Here is a 17,815-nt window from a genome sequence, read left to right as displayed (position 1 = left end):
ATAGCGGTGGAGAAACACGGGAAATGAGGCATTCTGGGAATTGCAGTCTCCGTAGGAAAAAAGCCGCTAGGTTAGCGTGACGTGAGTCTTGCAGCTTGCGAGGAGATGAGTGGTAAGAGGCCTGCTGAGCCCGTCACGGGCCGGGCTGGGAAAAAGGGAAAGAAGGAGGTGATGGCGAAGTTTTCGGATGCTGTCACGGAGGAAACCTTGAAAAAGCAGGTGGCTGAGGCCTGGAGTCGCAGGACGCCGTTTCGCCACGGTAAGCGGGTGCTGTGAAGGGGGAGGCGCAGCGCCGGGTCGGGGGCCTCTGAAAAAGTCCTGGCACTCTAGCCGATTCCTGAGCAGCGAGGCTACAGGGGAAGAGGCTCTTGGAGAGAGCGTGACTTTGCCACCTCCGACTCTCCTGCCTGGCCTGCTGTCCCTTTTCCAAGTTCAGTTTGGATTTAGAAACCTAGAAGAGGAAGAAATGAAGGCCAGGGAGTTTCGGGAAGTACAGGGCATGCAAGTTCATGGAAATTCTGGAATTAAAGGTGAGGTAGAATCTTCTTCACTGATTGTGCGTCGTTGGGCAATGGGTTCAGCTCCTTACTATGTAAAGTAGGATAGCTAATAGTATTTCCCTCAGAAAGATGTTGAGTGTGATTAATAAGCTAATGTATGTATGCATCAATACATATTTTTCTGAGTAAGGACCAGTAAACATTTGGACACATAGTCGAGGGCTTTTGCGGTTTTCCTCCGAAGGTAACGCTCGTTTGTCCCATAATAGCGTAGCCGGAGCATTTGTTGGGAGCTGCCAAATAGCAGGCACCTGAGCTTACTCAGTTTTGCCGGTCTGTAGTTCAGCAACGTGACCCATGAAGGTAAACATGGTTTTGACCAAAGGAAGGAACCTTCATCAAATGATTCCAGCCTCAGCTTCAAATATCACCTTATAGGATAAGAACTCTGCTTAATGCATCATGATTTCTCTTCTAAAGTTTGCCATGATTTTTGTTTCAGTGGTTGAGTGCTTTAAGAGATGAGTCCTTGGTGTCCCGGATGCACGTAGAAAGTGGTAGCTTAGTGTTTGGAGTGTAAGCTCTGGACACTCAGGGACCTTTTCAGTTTTCTTATGTGTGGGATGGAGATAGTGATGACATCTACCTTAGAACTGTTGAGAAGATTAAATGAGATAATGCATGTTAAAGCACCACAGTGCCTGGCAGCTGGTGGGAGGTGGTGGTGGTTTGTATTAGAGGGGTACGTAATCTGTCCCACCAGAAGCAGTGGGTAAAACGTTGAGGTAAAACTCAAAGAGTTAGAGGAGGTTATGCCTGACCTGATTTTTTTTTTTTAAGAAGTATGTATTTTTTTAACTTCCTCTAGCAGTAACTTAGGCAAAGAAAAAGGGTTGAAGAAAAATTGGCTACCAGTATTGTTATTCTCATTTTTAATTTGCTACTCTCATTTGAAGTTTGGGGGGAAATGAATTAAGACTGTAAAATACATTCAGTTGAATAATCGTTGAACTAAAAAACCCCAAAAAGAGCAGAAATCTTAATTTAGTGACATCGTTTGTACTCATCTTAAGGACTAATATTTTTAAGCACAGTACCTTTAAAAAGTAGTATTAAGTGGAGGAAAAAAAAAAGGAAAAGCCTATAATTCTTGCCCAAAATCTTAAATTTTAGGTACTAGAGTTCTGAAAATTCACGACCATCCCTTTTGTATTCTCTCTACTGTGCTGCTCACAGGTCAAAAATACAAAAGGGGGCTTCCCTGGTGGCGCAGTGGTTGAGAGTACGCCTGCCGATGCAGGGGACATGGGTTCGTGCCCCGGTCTGGGAAGATCCCACATGCCGCAGAGCGGCTAGGCCCATGAGCCATGGCCGCTGAGCCTACGCGTCCAGAGCCTGTTCTCCACAACGGGAGAGGCCACAATAGTGAGAGGCCCGTGTACCGCAAAAAAAAATATATATATATACAAAAGGGAAAAGTCACAGATAATGCTTTCCTCCCCACAGAAGCCATTGTCATGGACATGGACCCCTTTCTTCACTGTGTGATCCCAAACTTCATCCAAAGCGAAAACTTCTTGGAAGGACTTCAGAAGGAACTTTTGAACTTGGACTTCCATGAAAAGTATAATGATTTATATAAGTTCCAGCAGGTATTTATGGCCCTTTCACATTAGCTTTTCCACTTCAGAAATTCATTTTCTATAAAATCATTGAATACCTTTAGACTTGAGGTTTTAGTTTGAGTTTGCCATTGAGGGTCCTTGCCTTGACGTTGTTAAAAGCATTCATTTATTTAACATAAGCTGAGTGTTAACTATGTGTTTGGTGCTTTAATTATTATATGGAAGTCTTTGCCAGTTCCTACCCTGAAAGCCTTTAAAATCTAAAATAATAGAGGTGATAGTGATGGTGAAAGATAGTCAGAAAATACAGTAAGCCAGTAAGTAAATACATTATAAACAAAAAGGATAAGTACATTTTGGGGAGTGGTATAATGAAGAGAGTAGTACGTTGGAAGGTAATAACCATTTAAATTTTTGAGTTCATGTCTTTGTTTTAGGTGGCTTTCTGTATTGCAGTATGTCCCGCAGAGAGTTAGATCTATTCTTTTTAAATCGGTGGACAGTTGAATTTGGCAGAAAAGACTGTTTCAAAATCAAGGCTGGTTTTCCTACTCTTAGGAGACAGGCCCAGTCTAGGTATAAAAACATATAGGTCATTGGTTTCCCCAGTTTGTGGGGGATATCTTTTAGTACATGGCGTACATCATTCTTAGAAATCGTTATAGAACCTCAAGGACATCAGCCTTTAAAATCACAAAAAATAAAATAAAAGTGAAGATTAAGAACTATTTTGTTTTCTTCCCATTTCCCGCTGATTTCTTTTTATCTGGGATAAAAGAGTAACAATTCTCTGTTTTGCATTTATTCTTTTACACTAGAGCTGGTTGTGTCCCCTGGTCTGTCTATCTTTGGGCCTTATACATATGATTGAATTAACCAAGTTAGGTTAAATACAGAAATGATGTTACTCTTAATAATTCAGAAAATCTAATGAAAAATAACTTTTGTCCATAGTAAAGTTGTAAGATTTTAATTAACCTATAGGTTAATTAAAAACCATGGTTGTCTGCCTTTGTAATTATATCAGCTTTGATAACACTAGGCCTCTTGTTGATTTGGGGCTATATGCATCTGATTACTGAAATTGAGAAATCAAAGTGGTTTTTACTTAATGCAATTGGGTAGATGAAAATACTTCTAATTGTGAAGTCGGTGAGAGGCAAAATAATAGAAAGGGCCCCAGGTAATGAGAGGAAAAAGAAGCAGCCATTACTTTAGATCCCCATGGGTGCTTGGTGAAACTCTGCTGTGAATAATTTTTACTATGCTCACTTTGGGACTGAACTTCTTCATCCTAAGACAGTAAATATAAAACCTGCTTTCAGTCTCCTGTCCCGTAAAACTTCACTTATATCCCCTTTTCTTTGCTTGTGTTGTGAATTGACTTGATAATTGGGTCTATAACAACTTCCAGTCCTCCTAACCAAGTTTGTCATTAGGAGTAGCCTGATACTCTGTATTTTAAAGCAAGCATTACTGAGTGCATGCTTTATGCCACGCTAAGTGCTTTATATTTATTAATTCATTAAATCCTTATAATGATACATTACTGGTTCCTGATTCACAGATAAAGAAACTACATCAGGTTTTCCTTCTTTTCTGGATCATTCCCTTCAACATACCAAAAAAAAAAGAAAGCTGTTAGTTCTTCTTTTCTTAAGGAAAAAAATGCTGTTGACCTAACTTTCCCCTTCAGCTATCACCCCATTCCTCTGCTCGCCGTGACAGTAGCATTCCTTCTGAGTTGTGTATAGTGTCTCAAATTCCTCTTCTGTTCTCTGTTAAGCCCACTTTATTAGGCTTTCACCTGTTACACGCCACTGAAACTGTACTTGTTAAGGTCACTCACAACTTCCACATTAGTAAATCCAGTCATCAGTCTTCAGGCCTGGTTTTACTTGACACTCGGCAACATTTGACCTACTTTGTTTCTCCTCCTTCCTGGAGACTCTCCCCCGACCCCCCCCTTACTTTCAGGAAACCATCCTCTCTTCATTTTCCTTCTACCTCACAGGTGAGTCCTTCTTAGTTCCCTTCGGTAGGTTTTCCTTTTGTACCTGGCTTCTTAATGACAGAGTACTCTAGGGCTTAGCCTTTGGATCACTTCCAAACAGATTGCAGAGAGTCTCATGGCTTTGCCTCTACTCTAGGATATTTATGAAGTGTCTCACACTTACCAAAACTAAACTCCTGATCTTCTTCCCCTAAATCTGCTCCACCTGCAGTTTTCCCCATCTCAGTTCACGACAATCTTTCCAGTGGCTGAGGTTATCCTTGATTCCTCTCTCATACCTCATCTCCAGTCCATTGGGAAATCCTGTGGGCTCTACCTTCAGAATATATTCAGAAAAGCCCACTTCGTTCCACTTCCACTGCCAACACCTGATCCAAGCCATCTTTTTCTCTCACCAGGATTATCCTCTTAGCATATTAACCAGTCTCCTTGCTTCCACCCTTGCCCACCTACAGCCATTGTGTTCTTTTAAAACGTTAATGGAGGGACTTCCCTGGTGCCACAGTGGTTAAGAATCCACCTGTCAATGCAGAGGACTCAGGTTCAATCCCTGGTCCAGGAAGATCCCACATGCCATGGAGCAACTAAGCCCATGTGCCACAACTACTGAGCCTGAGCTCTAGAGCCCACAAGCCACAACTGCTGAGCAGCAAGCCACAACTGCTGAGCAGCATGCCGCAACTACTGAAGTCCACGCGCCTAGAGCCCATGCTCCACAACAAGAGAAGCCACCGCAATGAGAAGCCCGCGCACCACAATGAAGAGTAGCTCCTGCTCGCCACAGCTAGAGAAAGCCCGTGTGCAGCAATGAAGACCCAATGCAGCCAAAAATAAAAATTAATAAAGTAAAAAAAAAAAAAGTTAATGGACCCAAGAGAATTGAAAACATTTGTTCACATAAAAGCTTGTACATAGATGTTTGTAGCAGCATTATCTATAATAGCCAAAAAGTAGAAACACCCAACGTCTGTCAACTAATGAATGAATAGACCAAATGTGGTGCGTCTATACAATGGAATATTATTCAGCCAGAAGAAGGAATGAAGTACTAAGTACTGCTGCAACATGGATGAACCTTGAAAGCATACTCAGTGAAAGAAGCTAGACACAGAAGGCCACATATAGTGTGATTCCTTTTATATGTAATGACCAGCAAAACATATATAGAGACAGAGAGTAGATTAGTGGTTGCCAGGAGCTGGGGGGAGGGAGGGTGGGATGGGGAGTGACTGCCTGATAGGTACAGGGTTTCTTTTTAGTGTGATGAAAATATTCTGGAATTAGTGGTGATAGTTGCACAGCAAGTGAGTATGCTAAAAATCCACTGAATACACACTTTCAGGTGGTTAAAATGGTAAATTTTATGTGAATTTTATCTCAGTTTTTAAAAATTAAATGGGATCATCTTATTCCTTTGCCCCAAATCTCCAAAGGTTCTCATTTCTCTGAGTAAAAGCCAGAGTGGTTCTAAGGCTCCCATTGCATCTTTGGCCCCTTCTCCTGCTGCTCTCCCCCAAATCGCTGTTGCAGCTGCACAGGCTCCTGCAATTTCTTGAACAGGCCAGGCATTCTTCACACTCAGGACCTTGAATCCACTTTGCTGAGATATTCCCTTGGTACACCTCCCAACCTCCTTCAAGCCTTTGCTTCACCTCAGTGAAGTCTAACCTGGCCACCAAATTTATAATTGCAAACCTTTCCCCACTCTCAGCACTTCTGGTCCCTCGTACTCTGCTTTATTTTCCCTCGACAATTGTCACCTTTTTTTATACTGATAATCGACTTTTTATGTTTGTTGTCCCTCTCCGTCAAGAATATAAGTCCCACTGTAATAACTATGTAAGTATTTGTTGAATGAATAAGGCACAGAGAGGCTAGGTAACTTGCCTGAGTCACAGAGCTGCCAAATGGAGGGGCCATACCTGAAACCCAGGGAGTTTGGCTTCAGAGTCCAGGCTCTTAACGACAATGCTTTACTGCCAGAGTGTTCCCTAAACTAGTCTCCTCTGTGTGTCTGATTTATGAAGGAAATCCTTTTTTTTCTTTTTTTCATGATCAAGTCTGATGATCTGAAGAAGAGAAGAGAGCCTCACATCTGTGCTTTAAGGTAAACAAGAGCTCATATTTGTTGGGTGCATAATATGTGCCAGACAGAGGAGTAAATGTTTTAAATGTTATGTCATACAACCTTTGTTGACGTTATTGTCCCCTTTTGTAGAGGAGGAAACAGACGCTGAGAAATTAAGTAACTTCTTCAAAGTTAACTAGGTAAAAATTGAGGGAATTAACATATAAACCTAAGTCTGTCTGATTCCAGGGCCCAAGTTCTCAATGATAAAATGTTCAACCGTTAGTAATTAAGGAAACAAATTGATGCTGGAGATACCATCTTTCACATGTTAGTTTGCAAGTATTTAAAACAAAAACTCCAGTGTTGACAGAGGGGTAGATACCTTTATACAGTGCCGCAATCTTGAAGATGGTTTTGAAAGGTGTATCAAAACCCTTAAAATGATGCTTGTCTTTTTGTAGTGTAATTCCACTTATAAGAATTTATCCTGAGAAAATAATTAAGGGTGTGCTCAAAAATTCTATACAAGATTGTTTATTTTGATGGTGTTTCTAACAGTGAAAAATCACAAATTAAATGCCCACCCATCAAGATTTATATAGCTACTGGTACAAAACAAAGTGAAAAACTATACAATCGTTGAGTATGAGGTGTCTTTTTTTTTTTATTTGGCTGCATTGGGTCTTTGTTGCAGTGCACAGGCTTCTCATTGCGGTGGCTTCTCTTGTTGCGGAGCACGGGCTCTAGGCACACGGGCTTCAGTAATTGTGGCTCGCAGGCTCTAGAGCGCAGGCTCAGTAGTTGTGGTGCACAGGCTTTGTTGCTCAGCGGCATGTGGGATCTTCCCGGACCAGGGATTGAACCTGTGTTTCCTGTATTGGCAGGTGGATTGTTAACCACTGTGCCACCAGGGAAGTCCCAATGTGTGTGACTTTTAACACATGAGTATGGTAAAGTTATTTCATCATTCTAAGGTGCTTTTTGTGTGTGTATTTTAACCTCTCTGAGACTCAGTGTCTCACACAATTATTGTTGTATCCTATTTTTTGAAGTGATGTATAAAATGATGATACTTCTTGCAGGCAAAGGCATATTAGGCTAGGTGAAATAAACTTATCAAGAGAAAAGTTAAAATAGCACACATGGTGGATCCCATATGAAAAAAGAGACGTATATTTGGATACCTGCGTGTGTACAAAGGAAAAGACTTGGAAGGATGGAATGTTTAAATCTGGCTAGTAGGACTACAGGTTTTTTAAAGTTTCTTTTTACTTATAATAGGGTTTTTTCCTAGTTTTGCTACAGTAAGCCCATGTTACTTTGTAATAGCTGTCTGTTTTTCATCTATACAGTATAAGTTATATTTTCTCATTCTTTTTTTCTCTGCAATATTTCCGTAAATGGTAGCAGTCTGCAGAGTTTATTTCTTCTAAATCCTGAAGTATTGCTCACGTGTTAACTGCGACTCATAATATTTCATATTTATTTGAGACCTTTCTTCCCCCAAGACCATGTGCACTATCTCATTAGTTCATACCACACCTCTGGTAAGTATTTCTTTCCTATGGGACTGAGTTACATTCTGTATCCAACACATAACAGCCAGATGGTATGAGAGATGGAATTCCTTGGTCTTTACCGAAAGGTGATCTTTTTATTTCCCAGTTGGGTTCTGTGATTTCTCTCATGAATACAATTAACAAATGAGAATGACGGCAGAAAATAACCCTGTCGTGACACTTTCATAGGGTAACTAGAGAAAGAGCTTTCTATGGAATAAATTTGTGGAAGCGGATGTTACCAGTAACAGAGGGAGTGAAGGCTTTGATAATACTAGTTACATAAAACATCAAGATTCAAGATTTTGTGAAAATGTTGACCACCTACATTACCTGAAGCCTGGTTTAGCAGTTTGCTATGCTGACCTATTATGTCTAATTTGCAACTCTGCCTATAAAAGTTACATGGCACTTTCGTTTGGACTAACCAAGCACAATATTTTATGGAATTTTTCGGATTGGGTAGCATACAGTGTAAAAAGAGATTTGGTAATAAAATTTCAGGGCATCAACCTGGAGACTTGGTATCTAGTTATTAGCAGTATAATTGCATTTTATGGGGATTTCAGTGATGTACATTTGGACTAGAATGATCCAAAAAATACTGTCTCTTCATGTGCAAAATTTGAACTAACATAAACCCTTCAAAAATGTTTTTTAAAATGTTTTTCCAGTTTTATTGAGATATAATTGACATAAAAATGTTAATTCATCAAAGTTAACATAATTTCAAAGTTGACTGCCAACTAAGTTTTAAATTGTGTTAGAGTTCTATACAGAGCCACTTTAGCTGGTAAATGGAAATGTTCAACCATCTTTGTTTTTTTGGTATCCTGTTAATATCAGAACTTCTGTGAAAGAGTTTATTATTACACAATTAGCATAATAGTCACTATTATTTTAATCTACAACAGTGTCACCCACCCAAGTGTTCATTAAACAACAGTGCTAGTATTGGTGCTGAAAAACAGCTCTAAAAATCAGTGACTTCGGGCTGGAACATTGGTGTTCCTATGACAAAGGCCAGACCACTGTCATAATAAGGCAATACTATAAATTTAAGAGTAAGAAAAATAAGATGAGGGACTTCCCTAGCGGTCCAGTGGATAGGACTTTGTGCTTCCACTGCAGGGGGCACTGGTTCGATCCCTGGTTGGGGAACCAAGATCCCTCATGCCACATGGCGCAGCCAAAAAAAGAAAAGAAAAGAAAACGGGCCTCCCTGGTGGCGCAGTGGTTGGGAGTCCACCTGCCGATGCAGGGGACACGGGTTCGTGCCCCGGTCTGGGAAGATCCCACATGCCGCGGAGCGGCTGGGCCCGTGAGCCATGTCTGCTGAGCCTGCGCTTCCGGAGCCTGTGCTCCGCAACGGGAGAGGCCACAACAGTGAGAGGCCCGCGTACCGCAAAAAAAAAAAAAAAAAAAGAAAACAGTAGAGCAAAAATATATTGCAGTAGAGAGATTTACATTTATTTCTCTGGGACTGTTACTCCTAAACTTTGCAAGTTTAAAGTGAGGAACATTCTCAAGAATAGATCTTAAATAAACCAAAACCTCCAGGAAAAAATATTTGTGGCATAGATCCAAATGGAGCCCACATTATGGTGTAACAAGTTATCTTTTGTTTACATTTCTAGGAAAATTCTGTTTGAACATTTCCGGGCTTGGCTTTCAGACATTTCAAAGATTGACCTGGAATCAACCATTGACATGTCCTGTGCTAAATATGAATTCTCAGGTAAGGAAGATTAAAATCTTGCTGTCGCTAAGATTTCAAGGCTTTAACTAAATGATGATGGGAAGACAGTTGTCAGTGTTCCAAAATCCTAGACTTCGTGTCACTGTATAGCATGAGGATCTTCTTGATGAGTACAGTCTGACCCAGCTCATGTATAGAAATGCCCATCTTATTGGAAGGTATAAGGCCGTGGTTCTCTTTGGGAGTATGTTGAAAGCTATGAACATATTGTAACCAAGCAAGGGCTTGTGTACCCAAGGCACACAAAGCCAAGCTCTTGACAGCGGTGTTTGTAGCAAAATAAGGATGCCAAGCAAGGAGAATGGGCAGCTCACGCTCAAAAAATGTGAACTCCCCAGTGGCTTTCAGGGAGGGGTCTTTAAAGACCGGGGAGAGGGTTTTTGGATGCATGATCAGCTTGTGGACTTTCTTCTGATTGGTTGGTGGTGAGGGAACAGAATGATGTTTCAGGAATCTCAATCACTGACCTTCTGGTTCCAGCCAGAAGTCTGGGGTCTGTGTGCTTGTGGTCAGCACATAATTGCCATCCTCCACCTGGGTGGTGAGGGGGTTTCTTAGTTTCTGCAGAACAACTCAAAAATATGCATCAGATTCTTATCTCTCTCCCTTCAGGAGGAACTAGGAGTCCTGTGACTCTCGTTTCCTAATCATTAACTGCTTGAGCCTGCTCTTTGTAACCTGGGGGAGGCCCAGGAGACTGAAGTCTTTTTTTCTATAAACAAGAAATAAGGGACACAGAGGGGCTTTTGTGCCCAGGAAGGCCTTGCAGGGTCCTGCTTGGTTTCAGTATATTCAGAAAAAGGCCAATAATGCACATACACACCAACTTTGCATACGGTATCTGGAAATTCAGAGGTGATGGTGTAAACTACTCTTAAACTTCCCAGGAAACACATATTTCCCTCAATGTCTTTTTTTTCTTTTGAAGGTAATGAGTGAATATATTCTTAAGGAAAAAACATCAAACAATATAGAATACAGTGTAATTCACAATAGTCCCCTTCACCTTCTCCTTGTCCCTCTTTATCTTCAGATGTGTCCACTGTCACCAGTTTGGGGTGCATCCTTCTTGTTACCTTTCTGAGCATATAAATGTCCTTTTGATAACATGTTTGGTTTTCATCTGGAAGGAAAAGTGTTTTGTGTTGTTTTGTTTTACTAAACAAAATTCTGCTTTGGGTTTACTCTCCCACATTGTCCTAGGGAAGTACAAATTGGTAACAGCATTTTGAGAATAACTTAGACACATGAAGAGTCATATCATATGCCCTTTAACTTTTTTTTTAATTTGAAGTAATTTCAAACTGACAAGACAACTGGCAAGCATAGTACATTAAATAAGTTTTTTCCATTTTACCTGAGAGTAGGTTGCCCTTAGGATGCTCCGTGACCCCTGAGTACTTCAGTAACTCCTACAACAAGGACACTTCTGCTATGTGACAGTAAGAAGCCATCAGAATCAGGAACTACGATTAATACATTATTCCCATCTAATCTGCAGGCTCCATTCAAATTCTATGATTTGGTCTTTTATAGCAAAGGGATCTGGTCCAGGGTTGCACATAGCATTTAGTTGTCATGTGCCTTCAGTCTAGAAAAGTTCCGCAGTCTTTCTTTGACCTTCATGATCTTGATGCTTCTGAAGATTTACAGATGAGTTCCTTTGAAGAACTTTCCTCATTTTGGGTTTGTCTGCTGCTTTCTCATGATTACATATGTGTTCTTTTTTTTTTTTTTTTTTTTTTTTGCGGTACGCGGGCCTCTCACTGTTGCGGCCTCTCCCGCTGCGGAGCACAGGCTCCGAAAGCGCAGGCTCAGCATCCATGGCTCATGGGCCTAGCCGCTCCACGGCATGTGGGATCTTCCCAGACCGGGGCACGAACCCGTGTCCCCTGCATCGGCAGGCAGACTCTCAACCACTGCGCCACCAGAGAAGCCCAGATATGGGTTCTTTTTACTGCATCTTATCAAGTGGTAGATGGTGTCTTCTATTACTACTGATACTAAGTTTGATCACTTAATTAAGCTGGTGGCTGACATCAAGTTTTTCCACTGTAAACTTGTTCTTTTCCTCTATTTAATAAGTATTTTGTGGGGAGACACTTTAAGATTATGTAAATATTCCATTTCTCATCGAACTTTGATTCACTTCTTTTAACATCCACTGATATTTCTTTTTTTTTTTTAACATCTTTATTGGGGTATAATTGCTTTGCAATGGTGTGTTAGTTTCTGCTTTATAACAAAGTGAATCATTTATACATATACATATGTTCCCATATCTCTTCCCTCTTGCGTCTCTCTCCCTCCCACCCGCCCTATCCCACCCCTCCAGGCGGTCACAAAGCACCGAGCTGATATCCCTATGCTATGTGGCTGCTTCCCACTAGCTATCTACCTTACGTTTGGTAGTGTATATACGTCCATGCCTCTCTCTCGCTTTGTCACAGCTCACCCTTCCCCCTCCCCATATCCTCAAGTCAGTTCTCCAGTAGGTCTGTGTCTTTATTCCTGTCTTACCCCTAGGTTCTTCATGACATTTTTTTTTCTTAAATTCCATATATATGTGTTAGCATTCGGTATTTGTCTTTCTCTTTCTGACTTCCTTCACTCTGTATGACAGACTCTAGGTCTATCCACCTCATTACAAATAGTTCAATTTCCTTTCTTTTTATGGCTGAGTAATATTCCATTGTATATATGTGCCACATCTTCTTTATCCATTCATCCGATGATGGGCACTTAGGTTGTTTCCATGTCCGGATGATTGTAAATACAGCTGCAGTGAACATTTTGGTACATGACTCTTTTTGAATTATGGTTTTCTCAGGGTATATGCCCGGTAGTGCGATTGCTGCATCATACCATAGTTCTATTTGCAGTTTTTTAAGGAACCTCCATACTGTTCTCATAGTGGCTGTACCAATTCACATTCCCACCAGCAGTGCAGGACAGCTTCCTTTTCTACACAAGCTCTCCCACATTTATTGTTTCTAGATTTTTTTTTTTTTTGCTTTTTTTTTTTTTAACATCTTTATTGGGGTATAATTGCTTTACAATGGTATGTTAGTTTCTGCTTTATAACAAAGTGAGTCAGTTATACATATACATATGTTCCCATATCTCTTCCCTCTTGAGTCTCCCTCCCTACCACCCTCCCTATCCCACCCCTCAAGGCGGTCACAGAGCACGGAGCTGATATACCTGTGCTATGCGGCTGCTTCCCACTACCTATCTACCTTACGTTTGTTAGTGTATATATGTCCATGCCTCTCTCTCGCTTTGTCATGGCTCACCCTTCCCCCTCCCCATATCCTTAAGTCCATTCTCCAGTAGATCTGTGTCTTTACTCCTGTCTTACCCCTAGGTTCTTCATGACATTTTTTCTTAAATTCCATATATATGTGTTAGGATACGGTATTTGTCTTTCTCTGTCTGACTTACTTCACTCTGTATGACAGACTCTAGGTCTATCCACCTCATTACAAATAGGTCAATTTCGTTTCTTTTTATGGCTGAGTAATATTCCATCGTATATATGTGCCACATCTTCTTTATCAATTCATCCGATGATGGGCACTTAGGTTGTTTCCGTCTCCGGGCTATTGTAAATAGAGCTGCAATGAACATTTTGGTACATGACCCTTTTTGAATTTTGGTTTTCTCAGGGTATATGCCCAGTAGTGGGATTGCTGGGTCATATGGTAGTTCTATTTGTTGTTTTTTAAGGAACCTCCATACTGTTTTCCATAGTGGCTGAACTAATTCACATTCCCACCAGCAGTGCAAGAGTGTTCCCTTTTCTCCACACCCTCTCCAGCATTTATTGATTCTAGATTTGTTGATGATGGCCATTCTGACTAGTGTGAGATGATATCTCATTGTAGTTTTGATTTGCATTTCTCTAATGATTAATGATGTTGAGCATTCTTTCATGTGTTTGTTGGTAGTCTGTATATCTTCTTTGGAGAAATGTCTATTTCGGTCTTCTGCCCATTTTTGGATTGGGTTGTTTGTTCTTTTGTTACTGAGCTGCATGAGCTGCTTATAAATTTTGGAAATTAATCCTTTGTCAGTTGCTTCATTTGCAAATATTTTCTCCCATTCTGAGGGTTGTCTTTTGGTCTTGTTTATGGTTTCCTTTGCTGTGCAAAAGCTTTGAAGTTTCATTAGGTCCCATTTGTTTATCTTTTTTTCTTTTTCCATTTCTCTAGGAGGTGGGTCAAAAAGGATCTTGCTGTGATTTATGTCATAGAGTGTTCTGCCTATGTTTTCCTGTAAGGGTTTGATAGTTCCTGGCCTTACATTTAGGTCTCTAATCCATTTTGAGCTCATTTTTGTGTATGGTGTTAGAGAGTGATCTAATCTCATACTTTCAAATGTACCTGTCCAGTTTTCCCAGCACCACTTATTGAAGAGGCTGTCCTTTCTCCACTGTACATTCCTGCCTCCTTTATCAAAGATTAGGTGACCATATGTGCGTGGGTTTATCTCTGGGCTTTCTATCCCGTTCCTTTGATCTGTCTTTCTGTTTTTGTGCCACTACCGTACTGTCTTGATTACTGTACCTTTGTAGTATACTCTTAAGTCAGGGAGCCTGATTCCTCCAGCTCCGTTTTTCGTTCTCAAGATTGCTTTGGCTACTCGGGGTCTCTTGTGTTTCCATACGAATTGTGAAATTTTTTGTTCTAGTTCTGTGAAGAATGCCAGTGCTAGTTTGATAGGGATTGCATTGAATCTGTAGATTGCTTTGGGTAGTAGAGTCATTTTCACAATGTTGATTCTTGCAATCCAGGAACATGGTATATCTCTCCATCTACTTGTATCATCTTTAATTTCTTTCATCAGTGTCTTACAATTGTCTGCATACAGGTCTTTTGTCTCCTTAGGTAGGTTTATTCCTAGAAATTTTATTCTTTTTGTTGCAGTGGTAAATGGGAGTGTTTTCTTGATTTCACTTTCAGATTTTTCATCATTAGTGTATAGGAATGCAGGAGATTTCTGTGCTTTAATTTTTTTTACAACTTATCTCATTATTGCATCTATTTGTCAAAACAAGTTTACAGTCTTATATTGCTGTAGACTCTTTCTACTGTGTTTAATATCATAACTTCACTACCCTCAATTTTCTCCCCTTCTTTATTGATGTTACATGTTAAAAAACATACTTTATTTTTTTCAACATCTGTGTTGGGGTATAATTGCTGTACGATGGTGTGTTTGTTTCTGCTTCATAACAAAGTGAATCATTTATACATACACATATGTTCCCATATCTCTTCCCTCTTGCGTCTCTCTCCCTCCCACCCGCCCTATCCCACCCCTCCAGGCGGTCACAAAGCACCGAGCTGACATCCCTGTGCTATGGGGCTGCTTCCCACTAGCTATCTACCTTACGTTTGGTAGTGTATATACGTCCATGCCTCTCTCTCGCTTTGTCACAGCTCACCCTTCCCCCTCCCCATATCCTCAAGTCCGTTCTCCAGTAGGTCTGTATCTTTATTCCTGTCTTACCCCTACGTTCTTCATGACATTTTTTTTTCTTAAATTCCATATATATGTGTTAGCATTCGGTATTTGTCTTTCTCTTTCTGACTTCCTTCACTCTGTATGACAGTCTCTAGGTATATCCACCTCATTACAAATAGCTCAATTTCCTTTCTTTTTATGGCTGAGTAATATTCCATTGTATATATGTGCCACATCTTCTTTATCCATTCATCCGATGATGGGCACTTGGGTTGTTCCCATCTCCGGACGATTGTAAATACAGCTGCAGTGAACATTTTGGTACATGACTCTTTTTGAATTATGGTTTTCTCAGGGTATATACCCAGCAGTGGGATTGCTGCGTCATACCTTAGTTCTATTTTCAGTTTTTTAGGGACCCTCCGTACTGTTCTCATAGTGACTGTACCAATTCACATTCCCACCAGCAGTGCAGGAGTGCTTCCGTTTCTACACACCCTCTCCCACATTTATTGTTTCTAGATTTTTTGATGATGGCCATTCTGACTGGTGTGAGATGATATCTCATTGTAGTTTTGATTTGCATTGCTCTAATGATTTATGATGTTGAGCATTCTTTCATGTGTTTGTTGGCAGTCTGTATATCTTCTTTGGAGAAATGTCTATTTCGATCTTCTGCCCATTTTTGGATTGGGTTGTTTGTTCTTTTGTTAGTGAGCTGCATGAGCTGCTTATAAATTTTGGAAATTAATCCTTTGTCAGTTGCTTCATTTGCAAATATTTTCTCCCATTCTGAGGGTTGTCTTTTGGTCTTGTTTATGGTTTCCTTTGCTGTGCAAAAGCTTTGAAGTTTCATTAGGTCCCATTTGTTTATCTTTTTTTTTTTTTTCCATTTCTCTAGGAGATGGGTCAAAAAGGATCTTGCTGTGATTTATGTCATAGAGTGTTCTGCCTATGTTTTCCTGTAAGGGTTTGATAGTTTCTGGCCTTACATTTAGGTCTTTAATCCATTTTGAGCTCATTTTTGTGTATGGTGTTAGGGAGTGATCTAATCTCATACTTTCAAATGTACCTGTCCAGTTTTCCCAGCACCACTTATTGAAGAGGCTGTCCTTTCTCCACTATACATTCCTGCCTCCTTTATCAAAGATTAGGTGACCATATGTGCGTTGGTTTATCTCTGGGCTTTCTATCCCGTTCCTTTGATCTGTCTTTCTGTTTTTGTGCCACTACCGTACTGTCTTGATTACTGTACCTTTGTAGTATACTCTTAAGTCAGGGAGCCTGATTCCTCCAGCTCCGTTTTTCGTTCTCAAGATTGCTTTGGCTACTCGGGGTCTCTTGTGTTTCCATACGAATTGTGAAATTTTTTGTTCTAGTTCTGTGAAGAATGCCAGTGCTAGTTTGATAGGGATTGCATTGAATCTGTAGATTGCTTTGGGTAGTAGAGTCATTTTCACAATGTTGATTCTTGCAATCCAGGAACATGGTATATCTCTCCATCTACTTGTATCATCTTTAATTTCTTTCATCAGTGTCTTACAATTGTCTGCATACAGGTCTTTTGTCTCCTTAGGTAGGTTTATTCCTAGAAATTTTATTCTTTTTGTTGCAGTGGTAAATGGGAGTGTTTTCTTGATTTCACTTTCAGATTTTTCATCATTAGTGTATAGGAATGCAGGAGGTTTCTGTGCATTAATTTTTTTTACAACTTATCTCATTATTGCATCTATTTGTCAAATACAAGTTCACAGTCTTATATTGCTGTAGACTCTTTCTACTATGTTTAATATCATAACTTCACTACCCTCAATTTTCTCCCCTTCTTTATTGATGTTACATGTTAAAAAATATACTTTTATTTTTTTCAACATCTGTGTTGGGGTATAATTGCTTTACGACGGTGTGTTAGTTTCTGCTTTATAACAAAGTGAATCATTTATACATATATATATGTTCCCATATCTCTTCCCTCTTGCGTCTCTCTCCCTCCCACCCGCCCTATCCCACCCCTCCAGGCGGTCACAAAGCACCGAGCTGATATCCCTGTGCTATGGGGCTGCTTCCCACTAGCTATCTACCTTACGTTTGGTAGTGTATATACGTCCATGCCTCTCTCTCGCTTTGTCACAGCTCACCCTTCCCCCTCCCCATATCCTCAAGTCCGTTCTCCAGTAGGTCTGTGTCTTTATTCCTGTCTTACCCCTACGTTCTTCATGACATTTTTTTCCCTTAAATTCCATATATATGTGTTAGCATTCGGTATTTGTCTTTCTCTGTCTGACTTCCTTCACTCTGTATGACAGACTCTAGGTCTATCCACCTCATTACAAATAGCTCAATTTCCTTTCTTTTTATGGCTAATATTCCATTGTATATATGTGCCACATCTTCTTTATCCACACATCCGATGATGGGCACTTAGGTTGTTTCCATCTCCGGACGATTGTAAATACAGCTGCAGTGAACATTTTGGTACATGACTCTTTTTGAATTATGGTTTTCTCAGGGTATATACCCAGTAGTGGGATTGCTGCGTCATACCTTAGTTCTATTTTCAGTTTTTTAAGGACCCTCCGTACTGTTCTCATAGTGGCTGTACCAATTCACATTCCCACTAGCAGTGCAGGACTGCTTCCTTTTCTACACACCCTCTCCCACATTTATTGTTTCTAGATATTTTGATGATGGCCATTCTGACAGGTGTGAGATGATATCTCATTGTAGTTTTGATTTGCATTGCTCTAATGATTAATGATGTTGAGCATTCTTTCATGTGTTTGTTGGCAGTCTGTGTTTCTTCTTTGGAGAAATGTCT

The 17,815-nt window shown here is 40.3% G+C and overlaps 1 protein-coding gene across 1 annotated transcript in view; it reads left to right on the top strand.

Annotated features, from left to right (window-relative positions):
* Positions 1-70: 70 nt before the first annotated feature.
* The window catches only part of OGFOD1 (2-oxoglutarate and iron dependent oxygenase domain containing 1), an 84,360-nt gene continuing 66,615 nt past the window's right edge, over positions 71-17,815 (top strand). Inside the window, exons 1-4 of the mRNA XM_059999699.1 lie at positions 71-259; positions 2,007-2,152; positions 6,200-6,246; positions 9,407-9,507. Coding sequence (XP_059855682.1) covers positions 106-259; positions 2,007-2,152; positions 6,200-6,246; positions 9,407-9,507 — 448 coding nt within the window. The 5' untranslated portion in view covers positions 71-105. The remainder of the gene's footprint in view (positions 260-2,006; positions 2,153-6,199; positions 6,247-9,406; positions 9,508-17,815) is intronic.

The sequence above is a fragment of the Delphinus delphis genome, chromosome 20 (assembly GCF_949987515.2).
Source record: "Delphinus delphis chromosome 20, mDelDel1.2, whole genome shotgun sequence".
Taxonomy (NCBI): Eukaryota; Metazoa; Chordata; class Mammalia; order Artiodactyla; family Delphinidae; genus Delphinus; species Delphinus delphis.
This window is presented reverse-complemented; position numbering and strand designations above follow the sequence as displayed.